The sequence below is a fragment of the Eriocheir sinensis genome, chromosome 16 (assembly GCF_024679095.1).
Source record: "Eriocheir sinensis breed Jianghai 21 chromosome 16, ASM2467909v1, whole genome shotgun sequence".
Lineage (NCBI taxonomy): Eukaryota > Metazoa > Arthropoda > Malacostraca > Decapoda > Varunidae > Eriocheir > Eriocheir sinensis.
The window spans coordinates 17,370,265-17,398,008 of record NC_066524.1 but is presented as its reverse complement, the minus strand read 5'-3'; the positions used below and the strand labels follow the sequence as shown (position 1 = coordinate 17,398,008).

General features: G+C 39.8%; 2 protein-coding genes across 7 annotated transcripts; both read left to right on the top strand.

The window, feature by feature from the left end:
* The first annotated feature begins 2,898 nt into the window (after positions 1–2,898).
* On the top strand, positions 2,899–12,419 carry LOC126999458 (uncharacterized). Of its 5 annotated transcripts, none has more exons than XM_050862063.1 (8): positions 2,899–3,108; positions 5,894–6,039; positions 6,672–6,851; positions 7,421–7,551; positions 8,110–8,252; positions 8,815–9,012; positions 9,514–9,648; positions 10,080–12,419. In XM_050862063.1, the coding sequence occupies exons 2-8, from the start codon at positions 5,938–5,940 to the stop codon at positions 10,268–10,270; spliced, it is 1,080 nt and encodes a 359-aa protein (XP_050718020.1). In that variant the 5' UTR covers positions 2,899–3,108; positions 5,894–5,937; the 3' UTR covers positions 10,271–12,419. The 5 variants fall into 5 exon arrangements, with proteins under 5 accessions (XP_050718020.1, XP_050718018.1, XP_050718021.1 ...); XM_050862061.1 differs by having other exon boundaries at positions 2,900–3,073; XM_050862064.1 differs by having other exon boundaries at positions 2,922–3,037.
* A 299-nt stretch (positions 12,420–12,718) lies between these two features.
* Positions 12,719–26,382, top strand: LOC126999457 (tubulin--tyrosine ligase-like protein 12). Of its 2 annotated transcripts, none has more exons than XM_050862059.1 (15): positions 12,719–12,870; positions 14,129–14,253; positions 14,833–14,963; positions 15,475–15,662; positions 16,177–16,328; positions 17,249–17,401; positions 19,310–19,387; positions 19,784–19,974; positions 20,696–20,914; positions 21,451–21,562; positions 22,035–22,148; positions 22,731–22,850; positions 23,453–23,548; positions 24,057–24,168; positions 24,537–26,382. In XM_050862059.1, exons 2-15 carry the CDS (start codon positions 14,134–14,136, stop codon positions 24,686–24,688), a joined length of 1,938 nt encoding a protein of 645 aa, XP_050718016.1. In that variant the 5' UTR covers positions 12,719–12,870; positions 14,129–14,133; the 3' UTR covers positions 24,689–26,382. The 2 variants fall into 2 exon arrangements, with proteins under 2 accessions (XP_050718016.1, XP_050718017.1); XM_050862060.1 differs by having other exon boundaries at positions 12,753–12,865.
* The last annotated feature ends 1,362 nt before the right edge of the window (positions 26,383–27,744 follow it).

Here is a 27,744-nt window from a genome sequence, read left to right as displayed (position 1 = left end):
TGTGCTTGTGGGGTGTGTGTGTTGTGAGGAGATGAAAGGCCACTTGATTCATTATTGTTTTTATATAGGAATCATAACTTATATAAAACTTCATCCAGTACATAGCATTGTCACACCATATTCATTATTAACAGTAACATTTCCCTTCAGTTTGTGCAGAGACTAAAAGGGTATATTTACAGTGTCTTCTCCAGCACTGTCGACCATTGGCTTATGATACTAGTTTCAAGGCTCCAGGAGTTTGATAAGTTTGGGGAACAGCCATGACTGTGCCTTTGTTGAAGAAACTTGCTGATAGGGCTATACGGCAAGCTATTTACGTGTCGTCTCCAGATGTTATATTTAAAAATCTCATACTTGAACATCAAAATGCTCTCTCACTGGCATGAAAATCTGACATACTACTTATTTCTTCAACATTCTCTTATTAAACAATGGTAGTGTCATTTCATAGTGTGTCTGTAGATTGAAGATACAGTTTATTTTCTGTTTGATTTCTCTTCTTTTTTTTACGCATCAAGAGTAATGTCACAACTTGTATAGTAAGTGTTCATGTGTATATGTCCATGACTGTGTGAGGGAAGGACAGCATGTGTGGGAGAAGGTTATATGAACCAGATGCGCAGAAAGACACCTCTCCATCCAACGTTTATCACTGAGCTCCGTGCCACACAATTGGATTTCTGTGGCATCATTTATCACCCAGCTCCATGGTACACAAACTCACAGGAAACAGTTTACATTTGTTTCTGACGTGAGAAATTTCCATGGCGACATTTTTTCGGCAACTGTAATGTGTCGAGCTTTGAATAGATGATTACTAACAACCCTCACTGACCTTAATCATCAAAAACCTTAGGAGCAGTGATTAGCAGGCTTTTATATTTTCATTTTTTGTCCTCGAGCTGCTTCCTCTACTGTTAAAAAAAGGAGTGTCAGGCGATATGTCTCATGAAGGCTCTCTTTTGGCCATTCATTTCTACGTTCTTAATAGCAGCAGTGATTAGCGGGCCTTTTTATTCATTCATTTTTGCCCTTGAGCTGCTTCCTTTATTGTAAAATGATTAAAATGAAGGGAGTGCCTGGTGATGTGTCATGAAGGCTCTCTTTGGCCATTCATTTCTACGTTCTTAAAGCAGCAGTGATTAGCGGGGCTTTTTATTCATTCATTTTTGCCCTTGAGCTGCTTCCTTTACTGTAAAAATATAAAATGAAGGGAGTGCCAGGCTGTGTCCTGAAGGTTCTGGTGGTGGTGTGAGAGACTGCACTGTTGCATCTGAAAGGTACTTAGAGACTATATATAAGCTTTTCTATTCAGTGTCAGTACTATACACAAGGAGTCCATGAGAATTTATTTTAATCTAGCTGAACAGTGGTTGTATATTATGTTAGTTGAAAAAGAAATTCTATAATTTGAATTTTATTAATAAAAGATAATTAACATGTTTGTCTGAGTCCCAGTGACCTCAATAAGACTTACCCTACCCTTACATTGCCTTACCTTACCTTACCTTACCCTACCCTACCTTACCTCACCTTACCTTACTTTACCTTACCTCATCTTACCTTACCTTACCTTGCCTTACCTCATCTTACCTTACCTTAGCATACCTTACCTCACCATACCTACCTTACCTTAGCATATCTTGCCTTACCTTGCCACTTAGCATACCTTACCTCACTTTACCTTACCTTGCCACTGAGCATACCTTACCTCACCATACCTCACTTTACCTTACCTTAGCATACCTTACCTTAATTTACCTTATTTTGCCTTGCCTCATCTTACCTTACTTTGTCTAGCCCCCCTTCCACCATCACTATACGAACACAGTTTCTTGGTACCAGGCTTAAAGCAAATATCACAGCAGATACTATTAAATAAATACACCGATTAAGTAGATTAGATATATGATAATGAAGATTGCGCGATGCCCGTGAGGGTTGAGGTTAGTGATCGAGTTGCCTTCTTTCGATCAGCCTCCATGCAGTCTCGACCTGCTTAATTATCAACGTCAAGTGTCCCTTTGAACGGGTAAGCTTTGGCATGGTGTCTCACACTGCATGATGCAATAAAAAAAGTCATGCGACCATACCAGCCAGCAGGCAACCATGGACGTCGGACGGGCAGTGTTCACTTTGCTCAGAGGCTGCACAGATGAACTTCAACGTGGTAGCAATATATAAACCAGCTGAAGGTTATCAAGTTTACCGTAGATATATGTGGCTTGGGGTCACTATATATCACGAATCCAATTCAGTATACCTACTACAAGTACAATTTATATTACTCATTTTTATAGATGAACTCGAGTCCAAGTACAAGTTTTTTTTATTTTTTTTACTGATGTAACCTTAAGATTTTTTGTTTTTCTGCTTTTGACAAGTGGCAAACTGGCAAGCCCTCTATGCCCTGAGTCACCTTACATGATCCTGTTGTGTCGCCTCACCCTGACCTCACCCCACCCCACTTGCTGGCCTCCCCAAGGGCCAAGATGAGGACACACCATTGTTATCACCCTGACCTCACCTCCATCCTGGAAGGTCGTCAAACACCACACTAGACACACGTTTGCATTTTGGGGTTGTACTCGAAAGAACTCAAAGCCTTACTATAGTACAAATACAAGTTGTAATTAATCCCGATCGAATACAAGTACAAGTAGGCAACATGATATTGTGTACTTAACTGGGGGTTGGGATGGCATGTTCCTCCCTTCCCCCTTGTTGTTTACTTGCAACAATAAACTATCAATCAATCAATCAAGTACGAGCACCTGTACTCGACCGGACCAAAGCCTGAATATCCTCTATCGGGTTAAGAGAAACGAAATACCGTGGAACAGGACGAAAAGCAGAGGAACGCCTCGAGGCCGCGTCACGTCAGATTACCAGCAGGGGCGGACAGGGAGGGAGGGACTGGTACGCGTCACGTCTCGATCCTGTACCCTGTCACTGGCACCTAGCCGTCATTTATTTCCTCGTCGCGTGTCACGGTGTGCGGTGTGTCAGAGTGTGTCCAGCAGTGTCTGAAGAGGTGGGAGCAGGAGGCAACACACGCTGACAACTGAAGGTGCTGGAGATAAGGAGGGAGAAAGGGGATGAGAGGTGTGTGTGTGTGTGTGTGTGAGAGGCCTTGTGGAAGCTGCCCTTAGTGACCTACGCAACACAGGTGATGAGGTGTGTGTGTGTGTTAGGCCTTGTGGAAGCTGCCCTTAGTGACATACGCAACACAGGGGATGAGAGGTGTGTGTGTGTCAGGCCTTGTGGAAGCTGGCCTTAGTGACCTACGCAACACAGGTGATGAGAGGTGTGTGTGTGTGTGTGTCAGGCCTTGTGGAAGCTGGCCTTAGTGACCTACGCAACACAGGTGATGAGGTGTGTGTGTGTGTGTGTGTGTTAGGCCTTGTGGAAGCTGCCCTTAGTGACATACGCAACACAGGGGATGAGAGGTGTGTGTGTGTGTGTTAGGCCTTGTGGAAGCTGGCCTTAGTGACATACGCAACACAGGTGATGAGAGGTGTGTGTGTGTGTGTGTGTTAGGCCTTGTGGAAGCTGCCCTTAGTGACATACGCAACACAGGTGATGAGAGGTGTGTGTGTGTGTGTGTGTGTGTCAGGCCTTGTGGAAGCTGCCCTTAGTGACCTACGCAACACAGGTGATGAGAGGTGTGTGTGTGTGTGTGTCAGGCCTTGTGGAAGCTGCCCTTAGTGACCTACGCAACACAGGTGATGAGAGGTGTGTGTGTGTGTGTGTGTGTGTGTGTGTGTGTGTCAGGCCTTGTGGAAGCTGCCCTTAGTGACATACGCAACACAGGTGATGAGAGGTGTGTGTGTGTGTGTGTGTGTGTTAGGCCTTGTGGAAGCTGCCCTTAGTGACATACGCAACACAGGTGATGAGAGGTGTGTGTGTGTGTGTGTGTGTCAGGCCTTGTGGAAGCTGCCCTTAGTGACATACGCAACACAGGTGATGAGAGGTGTGTGTGTGTGTGTGTGTGTGTTAGTACTTGTGGAAGCTTCACATAGTGACCTCGCAACACAGGTGATGAGAGGTGTGTGTGTGTGTGTGTGTGTGTTAGGCCTTGTGGAAGCTGCCCTTAGTGACCTACGCAACACAGGTGATGAGAGGTGTGTGTGTGTTAGGCCTTGTGGAAGCTGCCCTTAGTGACCAACGCAACACAGGTGATGAGAGGTGTGTGTGTGTGTGTGTGTCAGGCCTTGTGGAAGCTGCCCTTAGTGACATACGCAACACAGGTGATGAGAGGTGTGTGTGTGTGTGTGTGTCAGGCCTTGTGGAAGCTGCCCTTAGTGTCATTCGCTACACTTGTGATGAGAGGTGTGTGTGTGTGTGTGTGTGTCAGGCCTTGTGGAAGCTGCCCTTAGTGACATACGCAACACAGGTGATGAGAGGTGTGTGTGTGTGTCAGGCCTTGTGGAAGCTGCCCTTAGTGACATACGCAACACAGGTGATGAGAGGTGTGTGTGTGTGTGTGTGTTAGGCCTTGTGGAAGCTGGCCTTAGTGACCTACGCAACACAGGTGATGAGAGGTGTGTGTGTGTGTGTGTGTTAGGCCTTGTGGAAGCTGGCCTTAGTGACATACGCAACACAGGTGATGAGAGGTGTGTGTGTGTGTGTGTGTGTGTGTCAGGCCTTGTGGAAGCTGGCCTTAGTGACATACGCAACACAGGTGATAAGAGAAGGTGTGTGTGTGTGTGTGTGTGTGTGTTAGGCCTTGTTTAAGCTGGCCTTAGTGACCTACGCAACACAGGTGATGAGAGGTGTGTGTGTGTGTTTCAGGCCTTGTGGAAGCTGGCCTTAGTGACATACGCAACACAGGTGATAAGAGAAGGTGTGTGTGTGTGTGTGTGAGTTCAATACGTGTATGCAACAAGTATTCTAAAACTGGAATCCATGGACGTCATCATAGGCCTTATCGCTTACTAGGCCTACACTATTTTGAGCTAAGTTTGATACCCTACACAGTCCCTTTCCCACTCACTTAACTTTGTTCTTGAGTGTGTTGAGTTATATACGTGTATGCAACAAGTATTCTAAAACTCCTCGGTGGTCATTAGGCCATATCGCTTAGGCCTACACCATTTTGGGCTAATTTTGATACCCTACACAGTCCCTTGCCCACTCACGTGTTCACCTTTTGTTCTTGATTGTGTGTGTGTGTGTGTGTTGAGTTCAATACGTGTATGCAACATGTATTCTGAAACTGAAATCCATGGAGGTCATTATCAGCCTTATCACTTAGGCCTACATCATTTTGGGCTTAGTTTGATACCCTACACAGTCCCTCTCCTACCCACGTGTTCACCTTTTGTCCCTGTATTCTTCCATATCCTTCAGGACTTCCATACCTAACCATATATACATTCATATTATAAGGACCTTTTTTTTTTTTTTTTTTTTTTTTTTTTTTTTTGCCCGTGAACTATAATAATGAATGTGTATATGGTATTTTGAGGGGGCGGAGCTGAACTATACATTTACCACACCTTAGACATTTACACCTATTATTTACTTGGTTAAGCTCAGATACCATTTCTCTCCATTAACAAGTACAGGACTTAGTCTTCACCAACAGTAATGAGACTGATTTTTCTTTTTTTACCCATCTTTCAAGGCATGGTCAGTTAGTTTCTTTTCATATATAACACTTTTTATGCTAAGGTTTGTAATATGTCAGCTTAACTCTGAGAAAATCCATTGCTTTTAACTAACGATTCTAAAAATGTAATTAAAAAGCTAAACTAACATAACTTAATAAATACTAACATGACCTCTAAAAATCTAGCCTTTCACCCATTCAAATAGTATCCATCAGTAGTCATAATCATTCCATCCTCATAGTCTACATTAAGGTAACTACTTCTCTCCTCTGCAGGGTTATCTCCATTATATCGCCGCTGAGGTCCGCTTGCTGTCAGGATGGTGGAGGCTGTCTCGAAGGAGTCCCAGGATCCGTCTGGGGTGTCCTACGTCCTGGAGGCGATATACAAGCAACAGCAGGAACTTGAGGCTGATAGCTGGGTGAGGAACTGTTGTGTTGGACATGTTACCAGTTTTTTTAGAGTCATCCCTTATTTTTTCCTCAGCAACAAGCAACAGCAGGAACTTGAGGCAGATATTTAGTTAAGGAAGGTATATCAGGAATTCTTTTTAGACTTTTTAGATTCATCCTTAGTATTATTTCTAAGTAACCAAATCCCATTGAATAAAGTAGACTAAACCCACCAAGTTCAATGACCTAACCCTATTAAGTTAAATGACCTTGCTCCACCTAGTTACATTAAGTGAACTAACTCTACCAATATAAGTGACCTAACACAACCATTATAAGTGCCTTAACCCTACCAAGTTAAGTGACATAACCCCACCTAGTAAAATAATATAACTCTACCAATATAACTGACCTAACAACCAATAGTGTCCTAACCCCATCAAGCTAAGTGACCTAACCTGACCTATTAAACTAACATAACTCACCAAATAATATAATATAACTACCAAATAACTAAACTAGAGGGTCAGTAATTTGTATTTTTAAATTAAACAAGTACCATAGTCAAACCCTTTTTTAATAAGCGAAGGAGTTAGATGTATATGGTTTATAGTTCAAATACTTACCTGACTTCCTCCATGCTTCACACACACATACATAGATAGTACACGAGGTCATAAGTTTGCTGAGGAAGAAGCTAGAGACATTCCCCGCCCCGTTCCTGGCCTCGGCGGAGTACAAGCTGGTGGGCAGTGCGGCGGAGAGCCTTGTTGTGTCCAGGAAGGATGACAAGGACGTGTTGCTGCTCCTGGGCCAACCCTACACACCAAAGTACTTCCAGGCACGTGGCAGGATATCTTACTATGGATTTATGTTTTCGGATTTCTTTTATACCTTTAATTTTTATCTGCTTTGTCACTCATGTTGTGTATTATTTGTAGTCCATTTCATTCTTATGCACAGTGCTATCTAATAAGCAAAGATGTACTCAAATTCCACTTCACTCTACAAGTTAATGCATAGTAGTTAGGTCATGATATATTCCATTGTTGTCCTTTCTGATTTTTTTTTTCTATATTGGTGTTATTATGGTATTGAAGAATGTATTAATTTTTTCCTACATCATTGTAATTACCTTCTTTCCATTCTACGAGTTAGAGATAGGTTAGGTCATTTAATATATTCCATTGTCGTCCATTCTTCATCAAGCATTTGATATATTGGTGTTACTCTGGCAGGGAAGTATGTATTTCTAGGTAACCAAATCCCATTGAATGAAGTAGACTAAGCCCACCTTATTAAGTTATATGACCTTTCTCCACCAAATTCAATGAAAAGACCTAACCTAACCAAAATAGTGACCTAACCCTGCCAACCCAAGTGACCTAACCCTTCGTTGTGTCCTCCCAGTCGGTGTATGACTCTCATGGGCGACACTTCCTCAAGTGGAACAAAACCCTCGTCAAGGGCACCAAGCCACGCTATGTGGGGCCCACGGATTACCTGTCCATCATGGCTCTGAGGACTTTCGTCAATGGCTGGTGAGGTTCTGAGTGGTTGAAGTGTGCTGTATTAGAGTTAGACCAAAAGTATAAGTGTGTACATTCTTACTGATAGATATTTTAGGGTGTCAGTGTACATAATCTTATTTGCTGAAGTAAAATGAGACATAGATAGATATATAGATGGAAACGTATTTATTGTTAGGATAAAATCAGAAACAATACTAACATCTTTACCACTAAAATCCTTAAAAGTAGAAGTGCATTCTAATTTTCTAGAGTAAATAAAGTGCAGAAATGACATAGATAGATTAATGTATACAGTTTGAGAATAAGATCAAAACCATATAGAATTACCATCCATATAAGTTTAGATTTCTTAAGGTAGCAATGCATTCTAAATAACTCCAGGAGCTAATGTATCTATAATAACTTAAGTATTTATATGAAAAAGCTTAAAGAAGATCAGATAAATTCTTGCCCACCACAGGCTCAAGGGCCAGAGAGACAGATCTATGAGCACTGAGACCACACAGTTATAGAATATGCCCCAACTCTACCTTTGCCTAATGTCTGACCCTCTGTGACCTCTTCCAGCCTGCAATCGTCCCTGAAGGGGGAGCGTGTGGGGAACCTGAAGGTCAACAAGCTGGAGGTGTGGAAGCAGGCCGTTCGCATCCACCTCAAGGCGGAGACAGGGAAGCAGACACACATTATTGACATCCTCCCACAGATCAGAGGTGAGATGGAGGGCAGCTCGGGGGGGCTAGTGGAGGTGATGTTGTAGAAGATGAAGTTAATTTGTGTGTTCAGTAGACCCTTTATTTAGCACATTTATTTTTGATGATATCCTTAATCTGTACCCCTGACCTGGCTCCTTCACGCACACAAGCACACACGCCAAAAAAAGTTCCACCAGTTCCACGTCAATAAATCTCATTGAAATAACACACCTCCGCTTTGCTGAAATTTCTTTGGCACCCGTCTCATGTTACATAGAGGCTTTACAGTGTCTCTTAAACTAGTAAAAGTTGATATTCCTTTGCTAGTATTGTTTGATGTACTAGAAGATGATGCATTGTGTCTGTCTCAAAAATTAGATGATGTTTCCTTCTTGCTGAAATAGAAGATAGTCACTAAAATTGCCATGAAATAAGAATGCATGGAGAAGAAGAAGGACTTTACAACCTTCTCTCTCTGTAATAGAAGTTGATATGCACTTCAATGTATCTCTTGAGGCAATAAAAGATAACTGAAATTGCTGTGAGACTAATATTAAAAGAATGAATGTTGCGCTTCCAGGAGACCAGTGGAGCAAGGTGGAGGGGGTGGAGCCACTCAATCGCCTGGGGCCAATGCTGAGGAAGACTGTGAGTGCGGTGGAGGCGTCCGGAGAGCCCAGCATCACCTTCTCCCTCTTCGGTCCGGCCGGCACCTCGCCATCCACTGTCACCACCTGCTTTGCCCTGGTGGAGAAGGAATTTTTCACCAAGAATAAGGGTGAGTGGGGAAGGGGAACACAGAAGACTTACTGCATTGCGTCTCCCACCAGCATTTCCTTAGAGAGAGAAATATATGCATCTAATGTTTATGAAAGGAAAGATTGGTAATAGGGAGAATTTGGCATCTTTAGAATATGACAAGAATAAAGAAAAGGATGTAGAAGAATTATTCCATTATGTCTCCCATCAGTAGTGTCATAGGGAAGAGACAAATATGTGTATCAGTATTGTTTATGAAAGAAAAAAATGGGGTGATTTTGCATTTGGGGAATATAAGAAGAATAAAGAAAGGGACAGAAGGGTTATTCCATTATGTCTCCCGTCAGTAGTTTTGCAGGGAAAAGACAAATTTGCGTATCACTAATGTTATGAAAGAAAAGAATGGTAACAGGAAGGATTAAATCTCTTTGGAGTACGAAAAGCTATATGTGTTTTTCTGACGAGTATTTTATTTTATTTATTTATTTATTTTTATTTTTTTCATTGTCTTCGCCCAAAGATCTACGAAACGTTGCTCTGCTGGCCAAAATCATCCTGACGGGCCACAACTGGAAGAACAGGTACGGCCTCAAGATTGCCCACTTCAAGAGACTCATCATGGCCAAGAGTGAACACTTCAGCACCCTCTCGCCCTGTAAGCTTGACCTCACGTTTTATTTATTTATTTATTTATTTATTTTATTTATTTAATTTATTTATTTATTTTTTTTTTTTTTTGAGTAAAGGAAGCAGCTCAAGGGCAAAAATATATGAAAACAAACAAATTGACCTCTCTTTTGGCCACTCATCCTTACTTCTTTTTATAAGTCATTTGAGACTAAAGACATGCTGCATTCCTTTCCTTCTATATTTGCTCTTTCTCTCTCTTGCCCTCCTCATTTAGTAACTTTCCTGTGTCCGTCTTAGTGTATATAATACTAAATATATCTATGAGGCATCTGTTAAAGCCTCACTGTATACCATTTGGCTGGGTTATCAGCTGCTAGAGACACATACTTTATTCCTTTCCTTCAAACTCTCTTATTCTGTGGTTGTGCTGTTGATGTGTTTGCCTCTATGCTTCAGGGCAGGGGCTGAGGGAGCTGCTTCACACGGCCAAGACACAGCTTCAGAAAGGCTCGCTGGACGGCTTCCCAGATGTTAAGCGTGACCTCATGTGGCACAAGACAGACGAGGACTGCCATGCCGCCGCCAAGGACATCGTCAAGGTTATGATGACCCTTGACCCCCAGTACTTTGCCCTGTACTTGTGCTAAACGTGTCGTAGACTTAAGAGACTATTGCGATAAGTAACGCAATATTGTGTTTCCATAGTTTATGAAATGGTGAGATTGTATTTTCATGACTTACGGCTCCAAGCGAACCTGTCTCATCCATTTTTTTATTTTTTATTTTTTTTTATTTTTATTATTTTTTTTTTCCAAGGCCAAGGATATTGTTTTATGGTTTCATGGATGGAGCCTTGTCTCATGTTTTTGATTGCTGGTTCCATAAATAATGAACCATGGTTATTTTATACTTAGGGTGTCATGGCATCAAGGTTGCCGCAGTGCTGGCTCTTTTCTGGCATCTGTTTAGTAACTTCATTTGAGAGACTGATACAAAAACAAGACCTTGGGAGATGAAAATTTGAATAATAACAGGTCAAGGAATTTAGAAATCCTTTTAGCACAATGAGGATGTTATCCAGATAAATATTACAATACTACAGGTAAGTATTGCAATAGTTCTGTCCACACCCAAGTCATAGAGAGGGACAACCAGTGTTTATGTGCCTATGGAGAGAATTTCTCATTTTGAATTGTCAAATGTATTTTTATATGATTTATGAATTTTATTTATTACTTAAGGGTGGTCAGTAATTTACTAGACATTCAGATGATTTTTTCATCCTGAAATTCCATTTGGCAGTTATGCGCATGGGTACAAAGAGTTCAATAAGGTTTTTGCATAGTGTTAATGAAATGTATCATTGCACAACAATACTATTCTCTAGATCAGTGCTGTCCAAACTTTTTCGCCTATTGTAGCCTTTATTACCTTCTCCTACTGTTACGTACCCCATTGTTGATTAAACTAAATTATGTTATATTATATTAATATTATATTATAATATATTTAGGTACACGTACATTACTCGTCCTTCCTAGGTACCCGTCCCTCCCTCTCTCCTTTCCTTCATAGAACATGGGAAGTTTCTGCTGTGTGTGTGTGTGTGTGTGTGTGTGTGTGTGTGTGTGTGTGTTTTCACGTACCCCTTTGATCTATGTTGCGTACCCCCAGGTGTACGCGGACCCCAGTTTGGACAACTCTGCTCTAGATCACCTTTTAAGTACGTGTGAGGTGGGCTGCAAAGCATCAGGCACTGGCAGTTGCAATTTTACAAGATGTTTTCTGTATTATGCATACTGTGTGGTGTGTGTTGTGGGAAAATATTGTCTCCCATGCTTTGGAGAATATCTCGGTGTGCCTCAATATTGTGAGTGATCATTCTCTCTCTGCTGTCAGTTGTGCTGTGAGTGGACGTCTGCACCCCAGCCTCCACTCCTAACAGATTCATTTTATTATAACATTTACAGGAATGTTCAAGAAACTCCTCATGGTCATCCAGCTACAATGTGTAATTACAATTGCTATTCTTCAGACGAAAGTGAAAGCAAGAAGGCTTGTCAGTCTCAAGTGAATTTTATAATTTTTAGTGTTAATGTTATCATCATTATTTTTCTCATCATCATCACCCTCATCCCTCCTCCCACCATTGGAGTCATCCCCCCCCCCCCCCCCACCACCATGAGCTGCCTCACCAGCCTGGGGTCATCATTGCCATGGCTCAGAGTTGCTGGAGAATGCATCAACAAGTGTTTAGTGTTATAAATGATTAGTGTGCCTTAATCATGCCACACAGTTTTCTGGGAGTGATCCATTTGATGATTGTACTTTAAAATTGGGGAACAGCATCAAGGCTTTTGTTACTTTATTTATTTATTTTTAATTTTTTTGTTTTATTTTATTATTTTCTTACAGCAAAGGAAACAGTTCAAGGGCAAAAAAAGGAAACTAATGAAAAAAAAAGGCTGATATTTGTTGATGTGCTTGTATTAATATTACACTTTTCATTGATACATAAAAGTAACATGTACTTTTTAATAAGTATTTTGCATTTTCCTGAGGCATGGATATGATGTCACATTACTGTTGAAGGATGTAGTTTATTTGACATCACATTTGTTTTGTTAGTACGTTTGTACACCAAGAGGATTTTATTTTAGTGAGTTTATTGTAACCGAAGGTGCTTCCTTACACAAATTGTAAGTTTCTTTACACATTGTGTGGCTGTGTATTCAGATGTGGCTGTGTATTCAAATATGTACTTTAGTGTTGAGAAAATATATCGAGGTTAATTTTCATGCCTTGTTTTTTAACCTGAAGCTGCCTACTTACACCACATCACTTGTAACATGTTAGCCATCAGTATGCATGACCTTCCCATAAAGATGATTTTAAGTTCGGCATCTAGGAACTCCTGCTAAGGTTGAATGTTTTCGAATCAGTGACGAGAAGAATATAGTGTAAAATATTTTTTTTAAGACAGCCTGGGCGGTGTTCAGTGGATTAAAAGATGTTCTCCCTGCCTTTTTTTTTTATTTATTTCAGATCTAACCAGAGGGAGATCACTTCAGACAGTACGTGAGGCCACTCATCCTAAGTGAAGTGTTACAGAGGAGTTCTAAGAAGTAACACACGTAGGAGGTGCCGATGGGAAGGCGACAAGTGAGCCAAGACCAAGACCGAAGCTTCATATGTTTACCTTTTGGCTCGAGTTTCCACGCTGTGAGCGGTCAAGGGGCTCTGTAAGGTGTTGTGAGCCTTGTTATAGCTCTTCTTTGCCATATTAGTGGATTATATAGAGTGCTTGTGTGTTCAGCATATTAGGAAATGGCTGCTTGTGATAGTTTTAATTAATCAATAGGAATCCAGGGTGTGGCCAGGCGGGGGAAGAGGTGCTGGTATTAAGGGGTGCTGGTATTAAGGGCTACTGGTATTAAGGGGTGCTGGTATTAAGGGGTGCTGGTATTAAGAGGTGCTGGTATTAAGGGGTGCTGGTATTAAGGGTGCTGGTGTAAAGGAATGCTGGTATCAAGGGGTACTGGTATTAAGGGGTGCTGGTATTAAGGGTGCTGGTATTAAGGTGTACTGGTATTAAGAGGTGCTGGTATTAAGGGGTACTGGTATTAAGGGCACTGGTATTAAGAGGTGCTGGTATTAAGGGTACTGGTATTAAGAAGTGCTGGTATTAAGGGGTACTGGTATTAAGGGGTCCTGTTATTAAGGGGTGCTTGTATTAAGGGGTACTGGTATTAAGGGGTGCTGTTATAAAGCGGTGCTGGTATTAAGGGGTACTGGTATTAAGGGGTGCTGGTATTAAGGGGTGCTGGTATTAAGGGGTACTGGTATTAAGGGGTGCTGGTATTCCTCTTCTTATTCCCAGGAAGTTATATACGTTTCTTGTGGTCAAAGATTACTTCATGTACTTTATATGCCAGATTCCCTCCTTAAAAGAGTTGTTACTGCTCCAATATTGATCTACTTTATATACGTCAAATTCCCTCCTTGAAAAAGTTATTACTGCTCCACCAAGTAACACAACGTAGGTGATAGTAAAGGTTTACGAAAAGGAATTATGTGATTGAAATATTCTTAGGAAGTACTGCATAGAGTATCAGTACATTACCAGTGATAATGATAATAATAAAAGTTTTATTTCGCCCAGTGGCATATATAAAAAAACAGGACAAGTAAACAAACGAGATCAACCGAGATATATATATACACTTAATAATATCCCATCAACTTAACTTTATAGCTATAGGTGATAGGAAACTGTGATAATGGATTGTGACTGGAATATAATAACCAAGTACTGCATACATCACCAGTGCCTAATTGCTAATCCTGTGACCTGTGATATTCTAGCAACTAAACTTTATATAGGTGATAGGAAATTGTGGTAATGGATTGTGACCAGAATACTAACTACACTACTACTACAATAAATAAGCACTGTATACTGTCACCAGTGCATAATAGCTAATCCTGTACCTTTTCACTTCTAGTCTGCATGATGGCTGAGTGTAATGGACTGGACAAGGGTTTCGTTGAGCACCACAAGCAGCAGCTCCAGTCCTCAGGCGTCCCTTCACACTTCTGGCCCACCATTTTCAGGAAACTAATTGCACAGGTAACCAGCCCCCTAAAACACTGAAGAAGAAGAAGGCTACAGTTTGTCATTCGAAGAGCAGTTGTCAAAGATGGGTTGTGATTTTTAAAAGTAGTGTTCATTAAGTTTTTACATAGATAAGATTGCAAAGTACTCTTATAGTCAGTTAGGTGTGCAAACTGTGATTCATAAGTATTTTTTATCACACTATGTTGCTGATTTACAGATTCTTTGACTCCATGGCCTTCTTTAATATTTTTCTGTTACCTTTCTCATATTTTTTGTGTATATACATCACTAAGATATTCACCTCCAAAGTATTGCACCAGAAACTCAAGACACACTTTGAATATGTTGATGATTTACACAGATTCTTCGACTAGGTGACCTGCTTCAGTATTTTTCTGTTATCTTACTTGTATTTCTGTGTATATTTAGCAGTCTTTGTATACATAGCAGGTTTTTTTGCTGTTGTATTTGTATTATGCCCTTGAGCTGCCTCCCTTGCTGTAAAAAATAAATAAGTGAATAAAAAAAATAAAATAGTCACCTCAGAAGTACAGCACCAGAGACTCACGACTAACTCATAATGTCTTTCAGGTGTACGATGCCGGTGAGTACTTCCAGCTGTGCCAGTTGACCTATTCCGACGGTGATAATGACCAGGGTGACGCACTGTGGCGGGTGATCGTCATACACCCCGAGGGCATCAAGGCGTCCAACCCAGACCAGTATGTAGCCCAGCAACTAGCAACAAGTAACTTCTTATTTTCCTTGTGTATTCACTTAAGCAGCACTGGAAACTTTTGATGCGATAGGAATTAAAGAAAGATAAGTTAAGACATTTTCTCATTTTCACTCATATCTTTCTTTTTCCCCTCTCACTTTCACTCATTTCATCTCATTTTAACCTTTTTTTTCTCTATTCCTTGTCATTTTCATTCTCTCATCATTCTCTCTCATTTTCACTCCTTTTTCTTTATTTCTTCCTCTTATTTTCTTTTTACATGTTTAAGCAATGATTATGATTTTACGTTCTTGAAAAAAAATAATGTAATATTTCTGAGGTGCATTGGTTGGATAAGAATATAATTAGCTAACACTCCTTGGTTTGGCTATACATGATGCACTAGCCATTTCTAGTTAATATATTTTGAGCATGATATTAACTTTGCTATGGAGAGATCATTTTATGCCTCATTTTACATTGCCATTACAAAACCATCTTCCCTTTCCGGCCAGCATTTTCATCATCGATCACGCCTGGACTTACCAAGCTAACGATGCCAGACAGTGCTTGACGGAGATCCCGGGGCTGCTGGAGAGGATGGCCAGCCTCATGAGCATCCCCGACGAGGAGAACACTCAGGAACAGTTTGTGGAGAAGGTGATGCAGGAGATGTGGAAGTACAACAACACCTACAGCGTTGGTGAGCAGCTGAAGGCATTACCAGTTGCATGATTTTAGGATGTTTGTTGCCCTATATTTCTGTCTCTCCACTTCTATGATCTATATTATCTCTCTTTTGGACGCTTGTTTTCTTTTTGCTGTTTTATTTTTTTGTTTTCCCTTGATCGTTTTCCTCTACTTTTCTGTCCCAACACTTCTATGATCTTCTATATTATCTCTCTTTTGGATGCTTGTTTTCTATTTGCTGTTTTATTTTTGTGTTTTCCCTTGAGCTTTTTTCTCCACTGTAAAAATGAAATAAATAAATAGTGTGGGAGAGAAAATTGCCTCTTAGGATGTTTGTTGCACTATATCTCTGCCTCTCCACTTCTATGATCTTCTATATAATCTCTCTTCTGACGCTTGTTTTCTATTTGCTGTTTTATTTCGGTGTTTCCCTTGAGCTTTTTCCTCCACTGTAAAAATAAAATGAATAAATAGTGCGTGCGAGAGAAAATTGCCTCTCACATGCACCCTTTCTTTTTTTCCCTTAGCCAGTAAGAAAGCCGAGGACTCGCTGCCCGTCTGGTACATTATGGATGAGTTCGGGGCGCGCATCCAGCACTGCGGGGAGCCAAACTTCCGCGTAGTGCCGTTCTACTTCTCCCCTCACCAATGCTGCTACTCTCTCCTCTTTCCTTTGGAGGTGAGAAAGAAAACGCATTACCGTGTTGTTTTAAGAATGTGCAAGGTAGTTGAACCCTTACACATTATTATTATTACAGTAAAACCCCGATTATCCGAAAGCGGATTATCCGAAAAACCGGATTATCCGAAATTGATCTAATTATTTTTTTTTTTACAGCTAAAGAAACAGCTCAAGGGCAACAAAAGAATAGTCGTTGTTCCTACAGAGACAAGTGATGAGTGGCCAAAACAGAGGTCAATTTCGGGAGGAGAGGTGTCTTGTTATTTTTTGTTTTATACCCTTGAGCTGCCTCCTTTGCTGTAAAAAGAAGGTAGCCATACACTAAACCAACCCAGACGTCCCCCCTCTCCTCCATAGCAAAGGGTTCTGATTTGTTAGGTAAAAGGAGGTCGGAGTTAGTAGTTAATGTTACTTTTGAGGGAGGGTGAGGATGAGGGGGAAACCTTGACCAATTTAGTGTAGTGTAGTGCAAGGGTATGGATTTGGATATAAAGAATTTCAACTCTAACTCAGACTCCAGGAAATTTTAACCCGGTAGCAGCGGGGATCATGTTTCTTAATGGTCCCTCTAAGCGAGAAAAAGGAGAAAAAATCATCACTCGCACAATTTCATAATATATATCAAAGTATTTGTGATCAGTTTATGTATCATCTATTTTGGGGGGTTAAAATCATGGCACAAATTTGGCCCGTCGCTGCTACACGGTAAAGCCACAAATTTGGCCCGTCGCTGCTACACGGTAAAGCCACAAATTTGCCCCGTCGCTGTTACTGGGTTAAGAAACATGATCCCCGCTGCTACCAGGTTAAGGTTACAACTCTCAAACTCAGACTCCACACCCTTAGTCTACAGTTCAATTATCTGATTAGCCTTCACTCTTAAACAATAACCACCCACACAACACTCCACACTTCAGAACGTGGATGAAGGGGACGAAGTTACTCGGAATTACGTGGAGGGCCCGCCGGTGGACTCCCTGACAAGAGACGCCCAGCTGCTGCCTTGGTTTGAGGAAGACCTGACGCATGTAGACCCCCAGCAGGACGAGCCACCGAGGTACTTCTTCCTGGTGAGCTGGTGGCCGTGTTTTGATCCTAACTCATGCATGGTTGTTTGTATTTGAAGGAGGAATATTACCCTTCTTTCATGGCAATATTACCCTTTTTCATGTTTATTTGTATTTCAGAGAGCAAGATTACCCTTTTCTATAATTATTTGTACTTAAGAGAGCAGTATTACCTTTCTTTCATGGTAATATTCCCCTTTTTCATGTTTATTTGTATTTCAGAGAGCAATATTACCCTTTTTTCATGTATATTTGTATTTCAGAGAGCAATATTACCCTTTTTTCATGGTAATATTCCCCTTTTACATTATTATTTGTATTTAAAAGAGCAATATTACCCTTTTTTCATGGTAATATTCCCCTTTTACATTATTATTTGTATTTAAAAGAGCAATATTACACTTCCATGTTTATTTGTATTTCAGAGAGCAGTATTACCCTTTTTTCATGGTAATATTCCCCTTTTACATTATTATTTATATTTAAAAGAGCAATATTACACTTTTCCATGTTTATTTGTATTTCAGAGAGCAGTATTACCCTTTTTTCATGGTAATATTCCCCTTTTTCATAGTTATTTGTATTTGAAAAAGTAACATCACCCTTTTTTATGATTATTTGTATTCGAAAGAGCAATATTACCCTTTTTTTCATGGTGATATACCCCTTTTTCACTATTACTGGTATTCAAGAAGCAATATTACCCTTTCTAGTATTTGTATTAAGGAGCAGTATTTCCCTTCCTTCATGGTAATATCCCCCTTTTTCATAGTTATTTGTATTCGAAAAGCAACATCACCCTTTCTAGTATTTGTATTTAAAGGAGCAATATTTCCCTTCCTGCACGTTTATCTATATTTGAAGGAGCAGTATTACCCTTCCTTCATGGTAATATTCCCCTTTTTCATAGTTATTTGTATTCGAAAAGCAACATCACCCTTTCTACTATTTGTATTTAAAGGAGCAATATTTCCCTTCCTGCACATTTATCTATATTTGAAGGAGCAGTATTACCCTTCCTTCATGGTAATATCCCCCTTTTTCATAGTTATTTGTATTCGAAAAGCAACATCACCCTTTCTAGTATTTGTATTAAGGAGCAGTATTACCCTTCCTTCATGGTAATATTCCCCTTTTTCATAGTTATTTGTATTCGAAAAGCAATATTACCCTTTCTAGTATTTGTATTTAAAGGAGCAATATTTCCCTTCCTGCACATTTATCTATATTTGAAGGAGCAGTATTACCCTTCCTTCATGGTAATATTCCCCTTTTTCATAGTTATTTGTATTCGAAAAGCAATATTACCCTTTCTATTATTTGTATTAAGGAGCAGTATTACCCTTCCTTCATGGTAATATTCCCCTTTTTCATAGTTATTTGTATTCGAAAAGCAACATCACCCTTTCTATTATTTGTATTAAGGAGCATTATTTCCCTTCCTTCATGGTAATATTCCCCTTTTTCATAGTTATTTGTATTCGAAAAGCAACATCACCCTTTCTATTATTTGTATTAAGGAGCATTATTTCCCTTCCTTCATGGTAATATTCCCCTTTTTCATAGTTATTTGTATTCGAAAAGCAACATCACCCTTTCTATTATTTGTATTAAGGAGCATTATTTCCTTCCTTCATGGTAATATTCCCCTTTTTCATAGTTATTTGTATTCGAAAAGCAACATCACCCTTTCTATTATTTGTATTAAGGAGCATTATTTCCCTTCCTTCATGGTAATATCCCCCTTTTTCATAGTTATTTGTATTCGAAAAGCAACATCGCCCTTTCTAGTATTTGTATTTAAAGGAGCAATATTTCCCTTCCTGCACGTTTATCTATATTTGAAGGAGCATTGTTACCCCTCTCTCAATGCAGCCTATTCTCATCCCTGTAAGTTTCCTCGTTCCACAGTCTGGGCGCTTCAAGGAGTCAAAGCCAGACGAAAGTGTTGAGGCTGAGGACCAGCAGCATCACACTTCCTTCACTCCTGTTTGTATTGGAGAGAACAGTGTTACTCTCCTTTTTATTATTTGCATCTGGAAGAAGAATATTATGCTGATTTTATGGATATATGTATTTCGGGCAGCAATATTACGCTTCTGTCATGGTTATATCACTCATTTTTCATTGTTATTTGTAGTTGAAAAATCAATATTACCATTTTTTCATTGTTATACATATTTCAAAGAGCAGTATCACCCTTGTTTCATGATTATTTGTATTTAAGAGAACAGTATTACCTCTATTCATGGTCATATCACCCATTTTTCATTATTATTTGTACTTAAGCAGTATTGTCCTTCTATGGTTATTTGTATTTGAAGGCACAACATCACCCTTCTTTCTCAGCATATTCTCGCCTCTGTAACTTTCCTCCTTCCACAGTCTGGCCGCATGAACGAGACATTGCCGGATGGGAGCGTCGAGGCTGAGGAGCTGCCTTCGCACCGCCCCCTCAATGTTTACACTGAGTACGAGTATGTCCGCCAGTACCTCACCGACGAGCGCTTTGCCGTAACTGAGTCGCGGGAGGAAGCGGACATTCTTTGGCTCAACGAACACTTCAAGGACTTCAAGTGAGTGTTTGTGGCTCACTATAAAGACTATTCATGTGTCTTTAGGCTTTGTAAGACTTGTTATGACTTCTTAAAACATTCTATTATCTTCACCAGTTGACAGAAGAGTGAGTGTTTGTGGCTTGCTTTAACCTGGTAGCAGCAGGGATCATGTTTCTTAATGGTCCCTCTAAGCGAGAAAAATGAGAAAAAATCATCACTCACACAAACCATTTCATAATATATATCAATGCATTTGTGATCAGTTTATGTATCATCTATTTTGGGGGGTTTATATCATGGCACAAATTTGGCCCGTCGCTGCTACACTGTAAAGCCACAAATTTGGCCCGTCGCTGCTACCGGGTTAAAGAATATGTGTTTTTAAGCTTCATAGAACTTGTTATGACTCCTTAAAACATGCATCATCTTCATCAGTAGATAGAGTGAGTATTTGTGGCTCACTTAAAGAATATTCATCTGTTTTAAATCTTCATTAGCTTTACGAGACCTTAAAACATCTGTCATCTTCATCAGTAGACAGAAGAGGTTGTGTTTCAATTATTTTTTTTTTTTTACAGGAGCAGCACCTAGCAGGCTTTTTATTTATTTATTTTTGTTTTGTTTTTGCCCTTTAGCTACTTCCTTCACTGAAAAAAAATAATGTGATCCTCATAGTGTTCGCACTCCTCCTTCTCTACCTGTTCCGTCTCTTGCACTGACACGCCACATCCCCCATCAGAGGTCTTAGGGAGAGGCCGAGCTGTCGCATCAACCAATACCCCTTCGAGCACCTCATCACCATCAAGGACCTGCTGGGGGTGGTGTGCCGCAGGGCCATGCATCTCAAGGAATGTCCGAAGCAGGAGGACTCCGGCACCCCCTCCTGGCTGCCCCTCACCTACTGCCTCAAGCGGGAATTGGTCAAGTTTGCGTCGCTGTTCCAGAGGAGGGAGAAAAGGTAGGTTTCCCATTAAAAATTGTTCATACATTCTCACATTTTCTATGATATTTTCATTTTAACTTGAACAATGATAAAAAAGGCTCAGTCACTTCAGTTTATTTACTTGTATACATTTTGCTCACTCCGTGCTGTTTCAGAGGAGGGAAAAAGGATATGGTTCCCCCCTTAAAAATCCTCATAATATATTCTCACATTTTCTGTTCATTTTCATATTAACTTGAACAATGAGGAAAAAAGACATAGGTTGGTGTTCTCAGATGCTTCCTCCTTTCACATCAAGTATTTTCAAAGGCCAAAAATGAGACGAATCAGATTTCAGTGAATGTTTTATAGGTTCATAGTACAGATGTAGGGTCAAACTACCACCAGGGTCATATAATTACCCCTGGAAAGGCCCGCAGCTCCTTTCGAAAGCCTTGTTAGATATGTGAGCTTGGGCGCCAAAATGTTTAGATGTATGACCCTTAGTTACTCTAGTTCAGTTACTTGTATGCATGTCACTTATCCCATGCACTCCCTTCTCTTCTCGTCAGGGGTGAAGACAACCACTGGATCATCAAGCCTTGGAACTTGGCGCGCGGACTTGACCACACCATCACCAACAACTTGAACCATATTGTGAGGCTTCCTGCAACTGGCCCCAAGGTGAATCCAATATCTCATGTACCTGCCACTCTCTTACTAAATGATTTATGAACACTCTGATATTGTCCAGCTAGTATAAGTTAGTAGAAGAACCATATAGAAAGTCAGGAACAGAGGTTGAATTTGCAAGTTATTATTATATTTGTATCCTCTTGTTCATTGTTGTATTCTGAGGGCTGGTGTCTTTATATGTTAGTGTAAGAACTGTATATATTGGAGTCAAGAGGCAGAATAGGATAAACTTGTGGACTTGTTTATTATGCTTGATTTATTATGTTTCTGTTTGTTTATTATGTATCTTGATTATTATGTTTGACCCCTGATTGGTTCATCTGGTGAAAAAAAAAAAATACTCTGCCCTGTCAATTTCTACATGTTTCATAGTTGTATATTCTTGTTTTAAAAGTCATGCATGTGTCAGTGGTTGCCTGCTGTGTGTTACCTTCCCCTCACCCTCTTCCTTCCTCGGCAGATTGCTCAGAAGTACATCTCAGACCCGGTCCTGTTCCACCGCGAGGACATCGATGGGAAGGTGAAGTTTGACATCCGGTACATCGTCATGCTCCTGAGTGTTAAGCCTCTGAAGGTGAGTGGTTCCTTTATAATGAGGTGGGAAAGAGAAGCAGAGGAGTGATTTTAGGGGGAGGAGGAAAGCTTCATAACAAAAATATAGTTGAGAATTGCTGTAGCTTGGTGAGAGAAGTAATATGATAAAAAAGGTTCTGGTCATAGGTGAATTGGAGGGGTATTTTAGTGAAAACCTATAAACAAGATATGATGGATACCTGAGACTATGATTACTGTTAATATCTTCTTTTTCTTCTTCTTTTTCTTTTCTTAACATCCTTATTTTCACGATAAAAGTCTCACCTATTCTTGACGATCTTATACTCTCTCCGGCCTGATGTTCCTGATCTTGTTGATGATGATGTAGTGTTAACATGTATAAGAGAAATAAAAGTACAGTTAATAAGTAAAAACAAGATAGGAAGCAAGCAATGGTTATGAAAGAAGTTAGAGTCAAGACATAAAAGGACTGATATAATTGTGTTCCTACTTTGTCTCCTAAAATACAAGATAAAAACAAGTATTGGTTATGAAAGAAATTAGAGCCAGGAGATAAAATGACTGATATAATTGCGCTCCTCCTCTGTCTCGTACATCACAGGTGGCTGTCTACAAACGGTTCTGGCTTCGGTTTGCAAACATTCCCTTCGACCTCACCAAGCTCGATGACAACCAGAAACACTTCACCGTCAACAACTACAACGACTCTGGTCTGCTGCAGGTACGAAGGCAGAATTTACCAGTTATTATTATTTTTTTCTCCTGTTCATTCTCTTATCATTCATCCTTATTCATTATTTCCAAAGCCCAAAAAGGAAATCACTCACAATCTAATGAGGGTTTTGTAGGTTCATGGCACAAAAGAATAATCAGACTACCAGAGGGGTCATAAAACTACCACTGCAAATGTCCAAAACCCCTGTGAAAGCCTTGTCAAATGTGTGTGCATGTACTCTGAAATGTTTAAGAATATGACCCTATAGGATTGTGGAATTGGGCCTTGATCTCATTTTCTTCCTTAACCTGTCCGCTGCGATTGGCACGGATTTTGCCTTTACTGGTAGCCTGGTAACAAATACTCCCAGGTCTTTCTCTGCCTCTGTGGAGGATAGTGGAGTGTTTCCCTTGTGGTACTGGTATGCTGGATATCCTCTCCGAAGGTGCATTAGTTTATATTTTTCTTCATTGAATTGTAGCAGCCACTTTTTGTTCCATTCCTGTAGCTTGGTGATGTCTTCTTCTAGGAAATCCGCGGTTAAGGGGTTAATACTTAGTCCATGTCTCATTGTAAAGTCCGGTAATGAACTTGATTTCCTCCCACAGATGTTTTGCCACGACTTTGTGACCAAGTTTGATAGCCAGTATCCAGACCACCCCTGGGAGGAGGCGGAGATGCAGATCTTCTCCATGATACACCAGGTGGGTGCCAGCGAGGACTTAGAGGCAGAATGTATTGTTGTTGCTCTCACCCTGTCCCCTCTACCCTCCCCCTCTGTCCATCCCTCTCCATAATCTATATTCTCTTTCTCCTCCTTGCTTTCACTTTGTACCTCTGTTTCTATAATCTATATCCTCTTTTCTCTCTCGTTCTCTCTCGTCGCTTTCTTTTTGTCCCTCCATCTCTATAATCATCTGTATTTTTTTGTCCTTCTTTCGTCGCTTTCAATTCATTTTCTCTTTCTCGGCATCTCAGGTGTTTCTGGGTTACCAATTAAGCAGCATATAGTGTCTGTAGTCCACCTGCTCTCCCTGCTTTGTCTCTACTAATGATGATACTGATAATAGGAATAATAAAAGAGATTGCTTGTTATGTTTGCTGTAGAATTTTAGATGGATAGCTTTGGTTTAGTACTACACCAGATAGGAAAGCGATATCATAAGGAAAATTTGCCATACATGATGTTTTACCTGTTCCCTTCCCTCCCAGGTGTTCCAGGCAGCCACCAGTGAGGAGGTTCCCAAGGGCATCCCCCACAACCCCCAGTGCAAGGGCTTCTACGGGTTGGACATCATGCTTCAGTGGGCCAAGGGAGAAGGGGGTGAGTCAGCCTTTGTTTTGCCAGTCTTACTTATGTCAGCTAATTTATGCCTTACTTATGATCTTATTTTGTGTGGAAGTTAATTTTTTTTATCTAGTTAACAAGAAACATTTATTATCTGTTGTCACATGTCTTTTGAATGTTTATGTTATTGTAGGTTGTGTGATTTTCATATGATCAATTTTTCTTCTTCTTCGTTTTCCTCTTCCCCTTATTTTTCCCCTTTTTCTTTTTCCTCTTCATTTTTTCTTCTCCTTCTTCTTCCTCTTCTTTTCCTTCTTCTTTTCTTGTTTTAGTGTGATTGCAGCAGTACTAATCATTTCCATTCGAACCATTCCCCCTTAAAATCATCTCATGCACATTTTCAGACACAAAATCCATGGAGCCGCAACTTCTAGAGGTGAACTACAGCTCCGACTGTAAGCGTGCCTGTGAGTACTATCCCGAGTTCTTCAATGACGTGTTCTCCGTGATGTTCCTTGACGAGGCGGAGGGGCACAACGTCGCAATCCTGGAGTAACAGTGCTCGGAACATGACAGGAACCTCACCTTGCTGAACACCGGCTATGCAGACTTGAACCTCGGACACGAATCACATACTGAGTCTTGGTCTTGTGCGGCTTCATTATTGCTGTTTGGGTGTTGGCAGAGTTGTCGTATGTCCTCGCCAAATTATGTACTTTTTGTTGACATTTTTGTGTTATGAATTATGGCAGACTTGAGCTAATAGAAATTGTAATCAGCATTGAAGACGTAAGGTACATTCCTGGTTATATTTATTGGTTTTATCTATTTATTGAGAATGGGAGTCAAGTTGCATGATCTAAGAAATCCCATGAAACGTCCTATAACTTAATGTGCTGGGAAAGTTGTTTGCATATTCAGATACTAAACTAACTGATGCAAAATTATTATGGCTATTCAATCTTGCATGACATTGGTAGGGTGTATGGAGTTAGGCCAGGTTTGAGGTGCTAAGTGGCATTGTAATCATCAGTGCAAAGGAAAGGATATAAGATAATCGGTGTTTTGCCATCAGTGAAGTTACGCTTAGCATGTGCATATCATCGGCTGGGCTTACCGCAGTCAACCAAGCCACCCTCGTGTTCTTAATGGTTAACTTTACTTTGGTTTCATAATGAGAGAGAGACTTAGGTTTGACTGGAAAGAAGAAAGGTAGATGTAGGAATAAGTGGAAAAAGAAGAAAAGAAAATGTATGATTAGTGAAAAAAGAAGAAAAAAGATGAATGAATTCGTTAAAGAAAAGAAGAAAGGAAGATTTATGAATAAGTGAATTTATGAATATCTGTTATATCCGGGATTGTTATATTGTGGGATGAGAAAATGAGAAGCATGTATTTTAATGTTAGAGAAAAGGTAAAAGTATCAGGGTTATATAATTTGACATTAGGTATTAATGAGAGAGCATCTGTTGTTGATTAATCTGAAAATCCCCGTTGGTTGTGATGTGTTATGATAAATGTTTTCCGAGTGGTGACGTGCCTTATAACTTATATATTGTGCTGCTAAATGGTCTGCATCAGATCAAACACCATACAGTTTTTCTTACTTTTGCTCTATGGAGTGTCATGAAAGCTACTGAATGGTACTTTTAAATTGAACCTCTGTGTGTGGGTGTATGCATGGATGTGACTTAAATTCTAATCAATATGCAGTTCAGTATTATAGTTCTCTACCCCTCTAGGACACTTTGTACTTAGAAATACACCACTTGTTTAGAAGGATATATTGAAGTGTATTTGCCTCAGTGGAGAGTATCAAGACTTCTCCATCTGACACTGACCTCTTTTCTGGCCTCTCAATCTTTTTTCTTGTCCTGGAGCAATGCTTAGTGGGCTTATTTGTTGTTTTTTGCCCTTGAGCTGCCTCCCTTGTAAAGAAAAGAGACATGAGATGAGGTATGTGTTTTGTTATTACTTGAAAATGTTCTTGTTCTGTATCGGTTCAGAGATGCAGTGAAGACATCTTAACCAGCACAAGATACTCGCCAAAAACTGATATCCAGCTCCGTGGTAAATCTAGTGATGGCGTGAACCAGTGATAACAGAATTTATCGCTATGTCTCGTGTATAATTTATGCATTTATAAATTTGCAATACTTTTCATCAAAGCACATATTGATTTTCTGATGATATGAGTATATAATCAATGCAAAAGAAGTATGTTTATGAATTTATAAAGCATGTGGCTCACTTATGTTTCATTCATTCTTCCATTATTTTAGTTTTAATGTTAGTCAGAGTGTCGTACATTAAAATTTAGTCTTATCTGCTGCTTTGATACGATGAAATAAAAGTTGTAAGACAGTAATGATTAGCATCCTGAATTAAAAATCATTGTTCATGGGAGGGATAAGAAGCTGATAACACAATTTTTATATAATTATCTGTAGTCAAGGTATTGCAGACTCTCTTAGTGATATGTTGTGTTGTTTTGAGTTTGTCCTCTTCATACACAACAAATCTAATCAATAGGTATGTATACTGTATTATTTTGTCCTGTTCTCTTTCTGATCTTAATTATGATTGCAATTTTCTGTGTTATTTTGTGTTTTTCAGCTTCACACAGAGCTAATCTAGTAAGTAGGTTTGTATACTTATTTATTTTCTTTCTCTCCTCTCTGCGGATCTTGATAAATTTTCTGACTTGAGTTTTTAAGCATTGTATAGTGTCCTAACCTGAATAAGTTTAAACTATTTCAAGATTCATAAATGGCCTAAGCTCACTGTTCCACCACATTCTAACATACATTCCATACTGTATCATGATTAATATAGTGTTCCTTATCTGTCTTATCATCGCTGGACAGGTTACATGCTTGACAGAGATGGAAACACAGTCCATATCACACTACATGGCCACTTCCTCCTCTCATATCTTTCACAGCTGTCCTGATAACCACTAATTAATTCATGCCGCCTTTCTCTCATTATTTATTTACTTTATTTATTTATTCATCTATTCATTTACCTTTTATTAGTGGTACTGCATGCAGGGGAAGCGAAATTGATCCCATGAAGTATTATGCAAATTTATATCAATGTCCTCTACCCTTGCAAGCCTATATATACCAGCACCTTCAGAAGTATTTATTTATTCATTCATTTATTTATCATCCTGTACTCTCCATTCCCTTCCCTTCATCTCTAGCTACATACCATAAACTACATAAGGAAGGCTTGCTGGAGTAATTCATTCCTTACATCTTTCATATATATTTCATTGTTTATTCATTTATTTTCCCATTCCTCCCCACTTTCCTTCATCTCTACATAGCGTAAACTACAGAGAGAAGGCTGGATTAGTTGCTTATCCATTATTATTCCATATATCATCTTGTTCACATGGATATAGGACACGAGTATTATCTATTTATTTCCCTATTCTCTCCTTTAATTTATCTCTACATAGCGTAAATTTAACTAGAAAGGAAGGTTAGACAGTTATTTATTCATTACGTGTCCCATAGATCCTACACATTGATAAAACACGTATATATCATTTAATTCAAGGGGGCACTATAATAATCTTCATGGCATTGCTCCTGTTCGTAT